The sequence below is a fragment of the Neoarius graeffei genome, chromosome 11 (genome assembly GCF_027579695.1).
Source record: "Neoarius graeffei isolate fNeoGra1 chromosome 11, fNeoGra1.pri, whole genome shotgun sequence".
Classification (NCBI taxonomy): domain Eukaryota; kingdom Metazoa; phylum Chordata; class Actinopteri; order Siluriformes; family Ariidae; genus Neoarius; species Neoarius graeffei.
Genome location: NC_083579.1, coordinates 6,940,394 through 6,954,809, shown reverse-complemented (window position 1 = coordinate 6,954,809; position 14,416 = coordinate 6,940,394). Strand labels below are relative to the sequence as shown.

General features: G+C 41.4%; 2 protein-coding genes across 3 annotated transcripts in view; both read right to left on the bottom strand.

The window, feature by feature from the left end:
- Positions 1-61: 61 nt before the first annotated feature.
- LOC132894072 (putative nuclease HARBI1) lies at positions 62-3,945 on the bottom strand. The gene is made up of 4 exons (XM_060933330.1): positions 3,135-3,945; positions 590-1,420; positions 278-487; positions 62-144 (listed from the first exon to the last, which is right to left on the bottom strand). The coding sequence occupies exons 1-4, from the start codon at positions 3,270-3,272 to the stop codon at positions 139-141; spliced, it is 1,185 nt and encodes a 394-aa protein (XP_060789313.1). The 5' UTR covers positions 3,273-3,945; the 3' UTR covers positions 62-138.
- A 4,802-nt stretch (positions 3,946-8,747) lies between these two features.
- Positions 8,748-14,416, bottom strand: part of si:ch211-195o20.7 (cytospin-A) — a 59,192-nt gene continuing 53,523 nt past the window's right edge. For both annotated transcript variants that reach the window (XM_060933328.1, XM_060933329.1), the window contains one exon: positions 8,748-12,523. In XM_060933328.1, coding sequence (XP_060789311.1) covers positions 12,434-12,523 — 90 coding nt within the window. In that variant the 3' untranslated portion in view covers positions 8,748-12,433. The remainder of the gene's footprint in view (positions 12,524-14,416) is intronic.

Below are 14,416 nucleotides of genomic sequence, written 5' to 3'. Positions count from 1 at the left end.
GCTCTGCTTTTAGGCAGCGCCTAAATATATCTTATGTGTAAATAAGGTTTGCAGACAACAGTTTAACAATAATACGCAAATTTTATTGCATAGATAAAACAAATGAGGTGATGTGATGTTGATGTCGACATTGATGTTTCAAGACTGCAGAGAGAAGGAGAAGGTATTAGGTTAGTCATTTTATAAAATACAGTTACGCTGGTACGTTTAAGCAGGTTGTAGTATGAAGATACTCGAAGAAAATGTGTAGTGATGTACAGTAGGTCATGGTATTCACCTGGGCAAAATAGTCGTGGTCGAGAGGTGCCTCCTGAAGCGACGACACCTCATTGGCCAAAGCTGTGCGCCATGCAGCTCCATTCTGACTGTCCCCAACTTCGCACTCAGCAGGGGGCTGGTCGTCCTCCTTCTGGACCGCCTCTTCTGGTGGTAGGTCATCCCCAACCTCGAGGCATATGTTGTGTAAAATGACACATGCAGTCACCACCTGTGCACAAGGCAAAGCGAGAAAGACATATGGACAACCAGGACAACAAATTGTGATTAGGATATTAGGATTCACTACAGAATCTCTTGAATAGTTCGTCACCTTGGGAACAAATTGTGGATGTACTTCAAGTGGTTCTAAAAAGATGCACCTGAAGCGGGTTTTCATCATTCCGAAGGTATGCTTGATGATTGCATGAGCTCTGGCATGATGGTAATTGAACCGTTGTTCTGCAATGCCTCTTACTGGCCTCTTGTACGGTGTGATAAGAGCCAGGGGTTCCTGTAGACACGGGTAACTACCATCAGCAAGGATGAAATACCCAGGTGGAGGGTAAGTCCGTTTAGTGTAGATGGGGCTGTTCTTCAAGATGTGCGCATCATGGACGCTTCTTGGGTAACCCACAAAACTGTCAATGAAGCGACCCTGGTGGTCACAGACGGCCTGGAGCACCATTGACGGGAACAGCTTCCTGTACCGGTTGTCATGACTGTTAGGGCCTCCGGGACATTTAATTCTAATGTAGCAGAAGTCTATTGCCCCAGCTGCCTTGGCAAAAACATGGTCCCGAGCCAACTGGGCAAAACCCTCCCCGACCACCTGGACTTCTTCCTGTGTGCATGGGAGGCAGACGAACTGGGGAAGGACGGCCACCACCTCATCTGCCATCCTATGGATGACCCTGTGGACGGTCGGAAGAGGTATATTAAAAACTCTGGACACAAGCCTGTAAGCGGAGCCGGTGACCAGCCAGAACAGGAACACCAAAGTCTCCAGAGTTGGGCCCCATCCATGCTGCCTCTCCGTCTTCAGGGCCACCAGGAGCTGCTGTATGGCCTCTCGGCCCAGCGCAAAGTCTGGGTGGGTGTCCTCGTTCCCAAAGTACCTCTGGAGCACAGGTACAGTGGCGTTGATGGCACAGTAATGACGGACCTGCACAACATTTAAAGAAGTCCTGATTTTCATTTATAGAATTTGTTTGTGCCTTTGTTATTACATGTGTACCAACTCAAATCTGATGTCTTTACAAAGTAACACCATCAACCACATCATGGTGGCCTTTTAAAGGTAGGGAGGGGTGTCAACCAAGAGGGATTTAAACTCCTTCCCTTTCTCTAACAGCATTAGTCAACTTTTCTCCTCACTGATAAGTGATATGATAACTACAAATCTGGACTCTCATTAAATAATGATGGACACTTAATTTCATTTGCTGACAGGGGAGCATGAAGGTTCTTGGTTGCAAAATCATGAGGTTAAAAGGAAATGGTGGGAATAGAAAATGAAAGATATTTAACCAGCCAATTTAGTGTAACGACAGAGCTCCTAAAGTCCCGAAAGGTGGGGTTTTTTAAATTTTATATACACAAGTTATTATTTTGTTGGAACTAGTTATTTTGTACACTAGTTATTATCTCAAGGGAACTAATTATCTTCTTGTGGGAACAAGTTATTTTGTACACAAGTTATCTCGTGGGAACTAGATATCTTGTGGGGACTAGATATCTTGTGGGAACTAGTTATTTTGTACACGAGGTATTATCTCGTGGGAACTAGTTATCATCTTGTGGGATAGTAGTTATTTTGTACACGAGTTGTTATCTCGTGGGAACGAGTTATCTTCTTGTGGGAACAAGTTATTTTGTACACAAGTTATCTCGTGGGAACTAGATATCTTGTGGGAACTAGTTATCTTCTTGTAGGAACAAGTTATTTTGTACACGAGGCATTATCTCATGGGAACTAGTTATCATCTTGTGGGAAGTAGTTATTTTGTACACAAGTTATCTTGTGGGAACTAGTTATCTTCTTGTAGGAACAAGTTATTTTGTACACGAGGTATTATCTCATGGGAACTAGTTATCTTCTTGTGGGAAGTAGTTATTTTGTACACAAGTTATCTCGTGGGAACTAGTTATCATCTTGTGGGAAGTAGTTACTTTGGACAAGTTATTATCTCGTGGGAACTAGTTATCTTCTTGTGGGAACAAGTTATTTTGTACACAAGTTATCTTGTAGGAACAAGTTATCTTGTACACGAGGTATTATCTCGTGGGAACTAGTTATCTTGTGGGAAGTAGTTATTTTGTACACAAGTTATTATCTCATGGGAACTAGTTATTTTCTTGTGGGAAGTAGTTATTTTGGACAAGTTATTATCTTGTGGGAACTAGTTATTTTCTTGTGGGAAGTAGTTACTTTGGACAAGTTATTATCTCGTGGGAACTAGTTATTTTCTTGTGAGAACAAGTTATTTTGTACACAAGTTATCTCGTGGGAACTAGTTATTTTGTACACAAGTTATGTTGTGAGAACAAGTTATTTTGTACACAAGTTATTATCTCGTGGGAACTAGTTATTTTCTTGTGGGAACAAGTTATTTTGTACACAAGTTATCTCGTGGGAACTAGTTATCTTGTACACAAGTTATTATCTCGTGGGAACTAGTTGTTTTGTACACAAATTATCATCTCATGGGAACTAGTTATCTTGTACACAAGTTATTATCTCGTGGGAATAAGTTATCTCATGGGAACTAGTAGTCTTGTGCGCACAAGTTATTATCTTGTGTGCATGAACCCCCGGTCTCTGTACTACCTGTCTGTCCTACATTTAAAAATAAAAATATCTAATATCTTTGACCGACCTGAGCCCGCCGCTGGCAGAGGAGCCGGCAGTACAGCCTCCTCCTCCTCCTGAGAGACTGCCGCCGGTGCTCCATTTCAATTTCTTCCTCCATTTCAACAAAATATTTGAAGAGCACAAACAGCCACGCCGCCTCCATTATTACGATGAAAATATTATTATTTCCACTATTTTTTTTAAATTGTCGCGCGGAATATTGAAGGCGGAACCTTTTCAATGACGCACATCTGCACACTCGTTAGACCGTTCCATGATTGTGTGTTCTCCGAGGAATGCTCGGAAGGAGTCTTGCCAGGCCTCTGAAGGACTCGTCCTACCAAGGAAAGAGCCTCGACATTGAGAAACTCCCAACGTTTCATCCAGCGCTATTTCTTTCGCACCCGTTTTGCCAAAACCACGCCCCTCCCTGCGCCATGATTGGTCGCTGACTGGTCACTCGACATTGCCGTAGCAACTCGACTCTTTAATTCGGATATAAATATAAAATCTGATTTTAATCTGTATGACTTTTCTTTAGTTATACTCGTTTTGTTGTTCATTATAACTGTTTGGAGGACAGCGTCCGCTTCTGAATGAGCCAATCAAAGCACAGGAGGGCGGGGTTTAAGGAAAACGGGTAGTTAAAGAACACAAGCGCTTCGAGTATTTCACGGAGAAGTGAGACATGTGAAGCTACGAAATCACTGCATAATTAAGTCAACCTGCACCTAGATTTTAAAATAAAAGTCTCATATAGGTCGCTTGTACCCTTTATGTACATGAAAATACAAACACCATCCACAATATGGTCATCAGTACCACAATGTTGTTAAACACTCCCCCCCCCACACACACACAGTGTTTAATAATAAGCCCTGGAAGGAAACTTTTTAATTATTCAAGAGAAATAGCAATTAAAAAATTGCAACAAACAAGCAATCCATATCTACTTATACATTCTTAAAGAAATAATTATAAGTGCTAGTGAGAAAAATGTACTTGTATAATAATAATAATAATAATAATAATAATAAAACTACCACGACACAAGCAGACTATATGTATATCTTAATATTCCGAAATACATGAAAATAAATGTCAAAAATATAAAAGATATGCACATACTGTACATATAAATATGAAATAAAGAAATATTTTTAAAAACGTGTATATATAAATAAAAGATACAACAAATAATTTACAGAAATATGAATTGAGCCGAACTGATGATATAGTCCGGTGAGAGCTTTTATTATGACGTTTTGCCACACAATCAAGTGCGCGCTGTATAAACCCGGAAGTATCATATGAACGAATGTGGCAAAGCTGAAGGAAATAAATTTTACAGTATTTAAACTCACCAATGTTGACTTTCTACCCTTGAGTAGGATTTCTAATCTGAATCTTCATAGTAATTATTTTCGTGTTATTTGTAGAAACAGCTTTCTTTAAATAAAGAAGTTCGGCTCTTCTCAGTGAGTCGTATCATTTGACTCGGCTCGCCAAGAAGAATCGACACTCTCGGCTCCTGCAGTGACCTCTGATTGTCCTTGTTGTGGCTTGAATTTGTCTCGTCTCGTCTTCTTCCGCTTATCCGGGGTCGGGTCGCGGCTTGAATTTGTTGTTTCATTAAATCTTTACACTGACCTTTAAAAAAAAATAAAATTTGCAAACAGATCCTCTTTGTCATGCCTCATTCACAAAACAAAGAGTCAAACACTCGACTCATGATTCACATTAAAGAACAGCTCAGATATTGAGGGTTTCATGGAAACATTTTGATTAAATTACAGTGCAAGTTTAACGGTATTGATCACATCTACATATGTGTAAAGTAATAAATAAAACTGGGGGGAAAAAGCAACATATTCATATTTGAGTCAACTCACAATGTTCATCAAAAAGATCCGATTCAAAGAACCGACTCTTTCGAAAACCACACCACACCACACTCCATCCAAGTTAATAAAGGACTGGACATGTCTTCAAGGGGAATGGTATGGGCTCGTTGACCAGGGTGTGTCTAAAATCTTCTTTTGGCTGCTCCTGATTAGGGGTCGCCACAGCAGATCTTTCGTCTCCATTGCTCCCTGTCCTCCTCATCCTTCTCTACCACACCTGCCACTTTCATGCTCTCTCTCACCACATCCATGGATCTCCTCTTTGGCCTTCCTTGTTTTCGTTTGCCTGGCAGCTCCATCCTCAACATTCTCCTTCCCACATGCTCTACATCTCTTCTCAGGATGTGCCCGTACCATCTCAGTCTCATCTCTCTTAGCTTCATTCCCAAGCTCTCCACATGTGCTGTCCCTCTGATGTGCTCGTTCCTTATCCTGTCCAACCTCCCATCACAAACCTTAACATCCTCAACTCCGCCACCTCCAACTTTGCCTCCTGTCTCTTCGTTAAGGGTACGGTCTCCAATCCATACATCACAGCTGCTCTCACTACTGTCTTATACATCTTACCTTTCACTTTTGCTGGGACTTTCCGATCACAAATGACTCCTGAAATCCTTCTCCACCCTGCCTGCACTCTCTTTCTCACCTCACTACCGCAGCCCCCATTTTCCTGCACAGTTGACCCCTGATACTTGAATTCACCAACTTTCTTTACGTCTACTCCTTGCATCTTCACTACACTCTCATCCCCATTCTCATTGATGCACATGTATTGTTTTGCTCCTGCTCACCTTCATTCCTCTTCGTTCCAATGCATCCCTCCATCTCTCCAAACCCAACTCAACCTCCTTTCTACTTTCACCACATATCACAATATCAGCCGCAAACATCATGTTCCATGGTGACTCTTGCCTCACTTCGTCTGTCAAACTAGCCATCACTATGGCAAACAAGAAAGGACTCAAAGCAGATCCTTAATCCAGCCACTGGGGGTGCATAAGTGTACTCTTGGTGCCGGTCCCAAGCCCGGATAAATTGGAGAGGGTTGCGTTAGGAAGGGCATCCGGCATAAAACTGTGCCAAATCTAACATGCGGAACGAAAAGAGTGTGTTTAAAATATTGTGTAAAAACACTATTTTCTACAATAAGTGATGGTATACTGTAAAATTGTTCCTGTTCATGGTGGAAGCCATGGCCTCAAGGTTAGAGAAGCAGCTTTGGGACCAGAAGGTCACTGGTTTGAGTCCCTGGACCCTTGAGCAAGGTACCTAACTGCTCCCCAGGCTGCTCTGGGTATGTTGTATGTCACTTTGGATAAGAGCGTCTGCTAAATGTCATTAATGTAATGTAACACAACGGTGAACAGAACACATCTGCTTTGCTTGCTTTTAATGATTTTAAATGTTTTTACATAGTGCATTTGAAGGTTGCCTGAATGTAGTGATTTCTGATTTCACTCATGTTTTATGAAAAACACCAGCGACTTCCTTGTAGCTCCTCCCATAGCCACTGATGCCCGTGGTTCCAACTTTGAGACCAGAAATTTTCTGGTGCTGTGTTGGTCAGTGCCAGCTTTGTAGCACCAGCACCAGTCTTTTTTTTGGTCAAAATGTGTGGAACAGGTTCTAGATTAGGCAGCAGAAAATGCCTACTTGACACCTACTACCTACCTAACATTATTGCAGACCAAGTTCACCCCTTCAGGGCAACGGTATTCCCTAATAGCAGTGGCCTCTTTCAGCACACATGGTTCAGGAACAGTTTGAGGAACATGACAACAAATTCAAGGTGTTGATTTGGCCTCCAAATTCTCCAGATCTCAATCTGATCCAGGTTTCTGTTGGATGCACTGGACAAACAAGTCCGATCCATGGAGGTCCCACCTCACAACGTACAGAACTTCAACGATCTTCTGCTAACGTCTTGGTGCCAGATACAGTACCACAGCACACCTTCAGAGGTGTTGTGGAGTCCATACCTCAACATGTCAAAGCTGTTTTGGACCTACAGTGGTGCTTGAAAGTTTGTGAACCCTTTAGAATTTTCTATATTTCTGCATAAATATGACCTAAAACATCATCAGATTTTCACACATCATAAAAGTAGATAAAGAGAACCCAGTTAAACAAATGAGACAAAAAATATTATACTTGGTCATTTATTTATTGAGGAAAATGATCCAATATTACATATCTGTGAGTGGCAAAAGTATGTGAACATTTGCTTTCAGTATTTGATATGACCCTCTTGTGCAGCAATAACTGCAACTAAACATTTCCAGTAACTGTTGATCAGTCCTGCACACCAGCTTGGAGGAATTTTAGCCCATTCCTCCGTACAGAACAGCTTCAACTCTGGGATGTTGGTGGGTTTCCTCACATGAACTGCTTGCTTCAGGCCCTTCCACAACATTTCGATTGGATTAAGGTCAGGACTTTGACTTGGCCATTCCAAAACATTAACTTTATTCTTCTATAACCATTCTTTAGTAGAACAACTTGTGTGCTTAGGGTTGTTGTCTTGCTGCATGACCCACCTTCTCTTGAAATTCAGTTCATGGACAGATGTCCTGACATTTTCCTTTAGAATTCGCTGGTATAATTCAGAATTCATTGTTCCATTAATGATGGCAAACCGTCCTGGCCCAGATGCAGCAAAACAGGCCCAAACTATGATACTACCACCACCATGTTTCACAGATGGGATAAGGTTCTTATGCTGGAATGCAGTCATTTCCTTTCTCCAAACATACCACTTCTCATTTAAACCAAACAGTTCCATTTTGGTCTCATCCATCCACAAAACATTTTTCCAATAGCCTTCTGGCTTGTCCACATGATCTTTAGCAAACTGCAGACGAGCAGCAATGTTCTTTTTGGAGAGCAGTGGCTTTCTCCTTGCAACCCTGCCATGCACACCAGTGTTGTTCAGTGTTCTCCTGATGGTGGACTCATGAACATCAACATTAGCCAATGTGAGAGAGGCCTTCAGTTGCTTAGAAGTTACCCTGGGTTCCTTTGTGACCTCGCTGACTATTACACGCCTTGCTCTTGGAGTGATCTTTGTTGGTCGACCACTCCTGGGGAGGGTAACAATGGTCTTGAACTTCCTCCATTTGTACACAATCTGTCTGACTGTGGATTGGTGGAGTCCAAACTCTTTAGAGATGGGTTTCTAACCTTTTCCAGCCTGATGAGCATCAACAGCACTTTTTCTGAGGTCCTCAGAAATCTCCTTTGTTCGTGCCATGATACACTTCCACAAACGTGTTGTGAAGATCAGACTTTGATAGATCCCTGTTCTTTAAATAAAACAGGGTGCCCACTCACACCTGATTGTCATCCCATTGATTGAAACCACGTGACTCTAATTTCACCTTCAAATGAACTGCTAATCCTAGAGGTTCACATACTTTTGCCACTCACATATGTAATATTGATCATTTTTCTTCAATAAATAAATGACCAAGTATAATAATTTTTTATCTCATTTGTTTAACTGGGTTCTCTTTATCTACTTTTAGGACTTGCGGGAAAATCTGATGATGTTTTAGGTCATATTTATGCAGAAATATAGACAATTCTAAAGGGTTCACAAACTTTCAAGCACCACTGTATATGTATATATTAAGTTGTGTTATTCCACAAAGAAAAAAAACACCCCTCAATAATGAATGTGTATATATACTTACAATATGATCACTGATTAATAGCTATGCCAGCCCAAGACATGATAAAGAAAATATTTCTTTATTATTAATGTCATTGACTTTGGCACAAGACTGAAGTTTTAATATATACATCACACTAAAGGCACTTCAACAGTCATTTCATGGTATTTGTTAATACACAAGTGTTACAGTTCAGCACACGATCAGCAGTAATGCTGTTGATTGATTGCTTTGAAGCCCACAAAAATTAGGAAATGCCAGCCAGATAAGAGTTTATTCTGAAGCCCACGTTTCATAGGAAGTCCTTTTTTTTTTTACAGTGCTGCGAATCCAAACACGACGGCCCGTTCCAGTGGAAAGTCACGCTACATTCAGCCACCGTCATAAATCTCATCTCGTATCATCTCTAGCCGCTTTATCCTGTTCTACAGGGTCACAGGCAAGCTGAAGCCTATCCCAGCTGACTACGGGCGAAAGACGGGGTACACCCTGGACAAGGTTATCACAGGGCTGACACATAGACAGTCATAAATCACAAGGAAAAATATTGTACGATACAAAAGCTGTACATGAACTACAGTTTGGAGATCCTGATCCATCAGTGGCACTCTTAGAAAAGAGGAGAGCATACATAACACCACACAGTCTTACTGAAGTTTAGAAATCCTGGAATTGTCAATACTTGAAGACTCTAATCAGTGCTCATATCTTCGAAAATACACCAGAAAGTCACTCACAATAACCTCAATACTTCCAAATGCAAGCTTTTATACAGAGTCAAGGGCAGAAATGACTAATTTTGCCAAGTCATAGGCACCTCTGAGTCAGCAAGGGTGGGGTTTAGGTTATATTTGATCAGTTGAATAGATGGTGATGATGCTAATGATCAGATAAGATAGCAAGGCATTGAAATGCAACCCTGTGCAACTGTGCTAATGTTTACGAACTAGCCTAGCTAAAATTATCGATGTGATGTCATCTGATCAAGTTTGCAACTGTATTTGTGAACGCAGGTACATCTGTGACTTGCCTTCACACTTGGCATGAGTGATATGATGATGATGATGGTGTATCAACACTGGGCGACATCACAGTGCAGACAATATTGCAGGTATCATTATTACCTCTGCCAACTTTGTTGGAGAAGGTGATGTTTTCACCTCTGTTTGTTTGCTCCTAACGTAACTCAAAAACTAGTGAACAGATTTAAATTACATTTGGTGGAAAAGTGAGCCCTGGGCCAAGGAACCATTGATCAGATTTTGATCCAAATCCGGATATGTATGTGGATCCAGGATTTGTTTGTTTGTTCCCAACATAACTCAAAAAGTATTGAAAGGATTTGGATGAAATTTGGTGGAAAGGTGAGTCATAGGCCAAGGAACAATTGATCAGGTTTTGATGCAAATCCAGATATGTATGTGGATCCAGGATTTGTTTCTCCCCAACGTAACTCAAAAACTAGTGAACGGATTTGGATGAAGTTTGGTGGAAAGGTGAGTCATAGGCCAAGGAACCATCAATCGGATTTTGATCCAAATCCGGACATGTACCGTATGTATGTGGATCAAGGATTTGTTTGCCTGTTCCCAACGTGACTCAAAAAGTAGTGGACGGATTTGGATGAAATTTGGTGTACCGCTTTAGTATTATTCTAGGTTCAAGCGATTTGATTTTGGTGTTGATAACATGTGGCCTAGCGGAGGTATGCACTCTACTGAGTGCCTTTCTAGTTATAATAGTAACCAACTTCACTGTTACACAGTGACAAGTAACTTATAGGTAGTTTTTCACAAATTCACTCCATCATTACATGTTGAAACCAAACAAACAAACAAAAAAACCGTGAACTTACAGCTTTTAATAATGGTCACCCGATATTGTTTGCAAAACTAACAAAAACCAAAGTATTGCAGTAAATGCCGCATTGCACCACTAGAGGTTGCCATCGTCAGTAATGCTAGCTCAGTTCAACACTGATTGAACTCTCACCTTTTGAGCTTTCTTTCCTTGTTACTGTTTGTAATGAGACTTTCATTGTTTTCACTGTTTCTCTGCCAAGTCTTGCCATTTTTCTGACCCTTTGGTATAAGTATTGCTATTGTCTATTTCAGTGTTCTACTTTCTTTGTCTTCTTGAGTACTCATTTTTGAAAATAGAGGTCTGCGCATGACAGAATTTTCAGTCCCGCTCCCGCATTGTGCAGTCCCGCTCCCGCAAAGAATTATGATTTTCAGTCCCACTCCCGCCCGCACCTGCCATATTTTGTCCTGCTCCCGCCTGCAAATCCCGCATGATGCAGACGTTCGCGTTATTTCTCACGAAAGTTCTTGTCATTGTTCATGTCATCAACAACAGCTCTTCTAAATTTGAGTGCCCTATCATCTACATGATGTGACACAGTTGTTGGATGGGGCAGAATATCTCGCACATCGAATTTGCCTATTGTGGCTGCCGTGTCAACTAAGTGTTGGGCTAACTGAACTAATCCCCGACCAGCGATGCTGTCATACGGGCGGAGGTCCGCAGCAACAAAATCAACGCATTTCTACACGGTCTTTGCCTTCAACGCATCTGTCACTTTTGCGTTGTTCTCTCTGAACTCCAACAATTGTTGTCCTTTTAAGACAGTACATACATGGCAATTCAGGCCTGATGTACCTGATTTATGGCCGTTGTATGTCAGAACCTTTTGGCACTTATCACAACAAGCAAAGGGCAGCTCATTTCCCTCTGCGTCGTACACGAGTGAGAACGACTTCCAAATGTCTGATTTCAGGACTTTTGACTTTTTAATGGTAAATGTACCTCTTTTTAAAGCAGCACTTACTTCTGAAGCACTGTGAGCTTCACTAGAGGAGCTCTGCTCTTCTGCCATGATCGGAGATCTCAAACATGGAAGAGTGGAAAGGAATCGGAAACGTACGCGAGATTAGACCACATCCGCAAATTTAGGCATCTTAAAATGTTTTCATTAATGCCAAATAAAATATCCAGCACAAATTATATATGATAGACATAAATTAATAATTTATAAATTTTATTTTAAACACGTTTTTAGTTAGCGGGACTGCAGCTTATCACCTCTCCCGCCCGCTCCCGCATTGTGCACTCCCCCTCCCGCCCGCTCCCGCATTGAGCTTTCAAAATTTGTCCCGCGCCACACTGCTTTGTGTCGGGTCCCGCAGGAGTGCAGGGCTCTATTTGGAAATCCACTTCGACTGGGACTGGTGGCTCAACGGTTAAACTGATCAAAAAGTGTGTAATTGTTGATACGTAATATTTATGGGAGGAGTCTCCAGTGTCAGTGCTTGGATCAAAAAGTTTCTCGTTAACATGATAAGCTGTGGATTTTTTTTTTTGTCATAGTAACTCTGCTTCATCATGCTGAACCGTTGCTGATTATTTTCCTATTTCTAAGTGTCACTTCTTTACACTGTAACACCAACACAATTCCTTCCTGACATGCTCTATAAACAAGAATATTCCTTTTTTTTTTTTTAATTCGGTGTAAATAAGGAAAACATTTCTCATGACAATATTATTGGCTTTTTGAGATGGTGGCGCTGATTATAAAAATCCGCACATCTTTTTGATTTTTTTGTTTGAACGAGATGATCATTTCTCCTCACGGTGGAGCAAAAATGTGAAGCCAGCTCGTGGAACATCTCGCTGAAGTATGAGAAGAAGCTTGAAATGGTTTCAAATGACTCCCGAGAAAACAAGCAGGACCATTTATGTTCCAGAGGTCACATCTCAAAATGGCGGTATATGCTCTCCACGTATCCCAGAACCCTTTGCCAGTCAGGGCCTTCATTCTTCAGCATCTCATCTGCGGTCTTAAAGGAAACACAGTTTGAAAACAGGCTTTGTTACCCCATCAGCATTCAGAGAGAAGTGTGTACATTTATCATCTGTGTGAGAATGAGCTTGAGAAATGCGGGGCAATATGTTTACACAATAAATCATAAAAAAATTTGTGTAGTGGCATGAACGGTGTCCTTTTATATCAGCTGAGCCATTGATAAATTATTTATATAAATTGCATTTTGTGTTTTTTAAGTGCAGAAATGACCAAAAAAGTGAGACTTTTAACTAGACACAGGAATTAAGTGTTATTTTTTAATTAAATTCTGTCAGATGGTAACGATACAGAGAGTCTTACACGACTGACGTTCACTTACAGATAGGGCTTTATATAACGCAAATATTCTAATTCTTAATTTATTTAGTTATGCTCTAGTCAAGACCCAGCCAGCCTCAGTCATATGTTTTGGTCATGTCCCAAACTGATACCATTCTGGACAGGTGTGTGTATATATATATATATATATATATATATATATATATATATATATATATATATATTTTACAGGTCAGAATTTTTAACCCAGTTCATAATTTGCTACTTGTATTATTAAGGGAGACTTACTACATCTAGGGTTAGTTTTAAAGGAACAGTCCACCGTACTTCCATAATGAAATATGTTCTTCTCTGAATTGAGACGAGCTGATCCGTACCTCTCCGAGCTTTGCGTGACCTCCTAGTCAGTCAGACGCGCTGTCACTCCTGTTAGCAATGTAGCTAGGCTCAGTATGGCCAATGGTATTTTTTGGGGCTGTAGTTAGATGCGACCAAACTCTTCCACGTTTTTCCTGTTTACATAGGTTTATATGACCAGTGACATGAAACAAGTTCAGTTACACAAATTGAAACGTGGCGATTTTTCTATGCTATGGAAAGTCTGCACTATAATGACAGGCGTACTAACACCTTCTGTGCGTTTCGACAGCGCATTGATACCTTCACTCGGAGTTGTACCATTTTTTTTTTAGACAGGGCGGATGGACCAGGGCATTCGCCCGCCTGGCCGTGCCCGACGAGGAGCGCTCTCGGCCGGCTTGGGAGGCAGACGGCAGCCCCTCCTGGAAGTGTGGTTTTACCATGGGCCTCATGCGGAAAAATGACAAAGTCCCAATTTTACCATGGGGCTCGAGTTGTACCATTTTTTTTAGACAGGGCGGACGGCCCAGGGCATTCGCCCGCCTGGCCGTGCCCGAAGAGGAGTGAAGGTATCAATGCGCTGTCGAAGCGCGCAGAAGGTGTTAGTACGCCTGTCATTATAGTGCGGACTTTCCATAGCATAGAAAATCGCCACATTTCAATTTGTGTAACTGAACTTTGTTTCATGTCACTGGTCATATAAACCTATGTAAACAGGAAAAACGTGGAAGAATTTGGTCGCATCTAACTACAGCCCCAAAAAATACCATTGGCCATACTGAGCCTAGCTACATTGCTAACAGGAGTAACAGCGCGTCTGACTGACTGGGAGATCGCGCAAAGCTCGGAGAGGTACGGATCAGCTCGTCTCAATTCAAAGAACATATTTCATTATGGAAGTACGGTGGACTGTTCCTTTAAGGCCCGACCTCACAATACCGATAACTATAACAATAACTATAAATAAATGGGTCCCGTGCAATTTATATGGTTGGTGCTCACACCAGACCGATAACGATACCTATAGCCCAGGCCTGGGTTTATCCGGGTCGGTGAGATTGCCTCTGGAGCCATTTTTCCAGGCCTGGAAAAGTCTGATCCAATAAAACGTCTGACCAATCAGGTCATTGTTTACATGTGACGTTGTCTGAGCACGTGCTATTTTTTCCCCGGGCATTTGTACATCCTTGTTGCATCATGAAGTCACAGAATACGAATTCATGGAAAA

Bases quoted from the DNA above. Each gene is read 5' to 3' on its own strand.
- LOC132894072 (XM_060933330.1), bottom strand. From the start codon at position 3,272: ATGGAGGCGGCGTGGCTGTTTGTGCTCTTCAAATATTTTGTTGAAATG. The intron at 1,421-3,134 runs GTCGGTCAAAGA...AATGTTGTGCAG, and splicing joins TCTGCCAGCGGCGGGCTCAG to GTCCGTCATTACTGTGCCAT. The intron at 488-589 runs GTGACGAACTAT...CCTTGTGCACAG, and splicing joins ATCCACAATTTGTTCCCAAG to GTGGTGACTGCATGTGTCAT.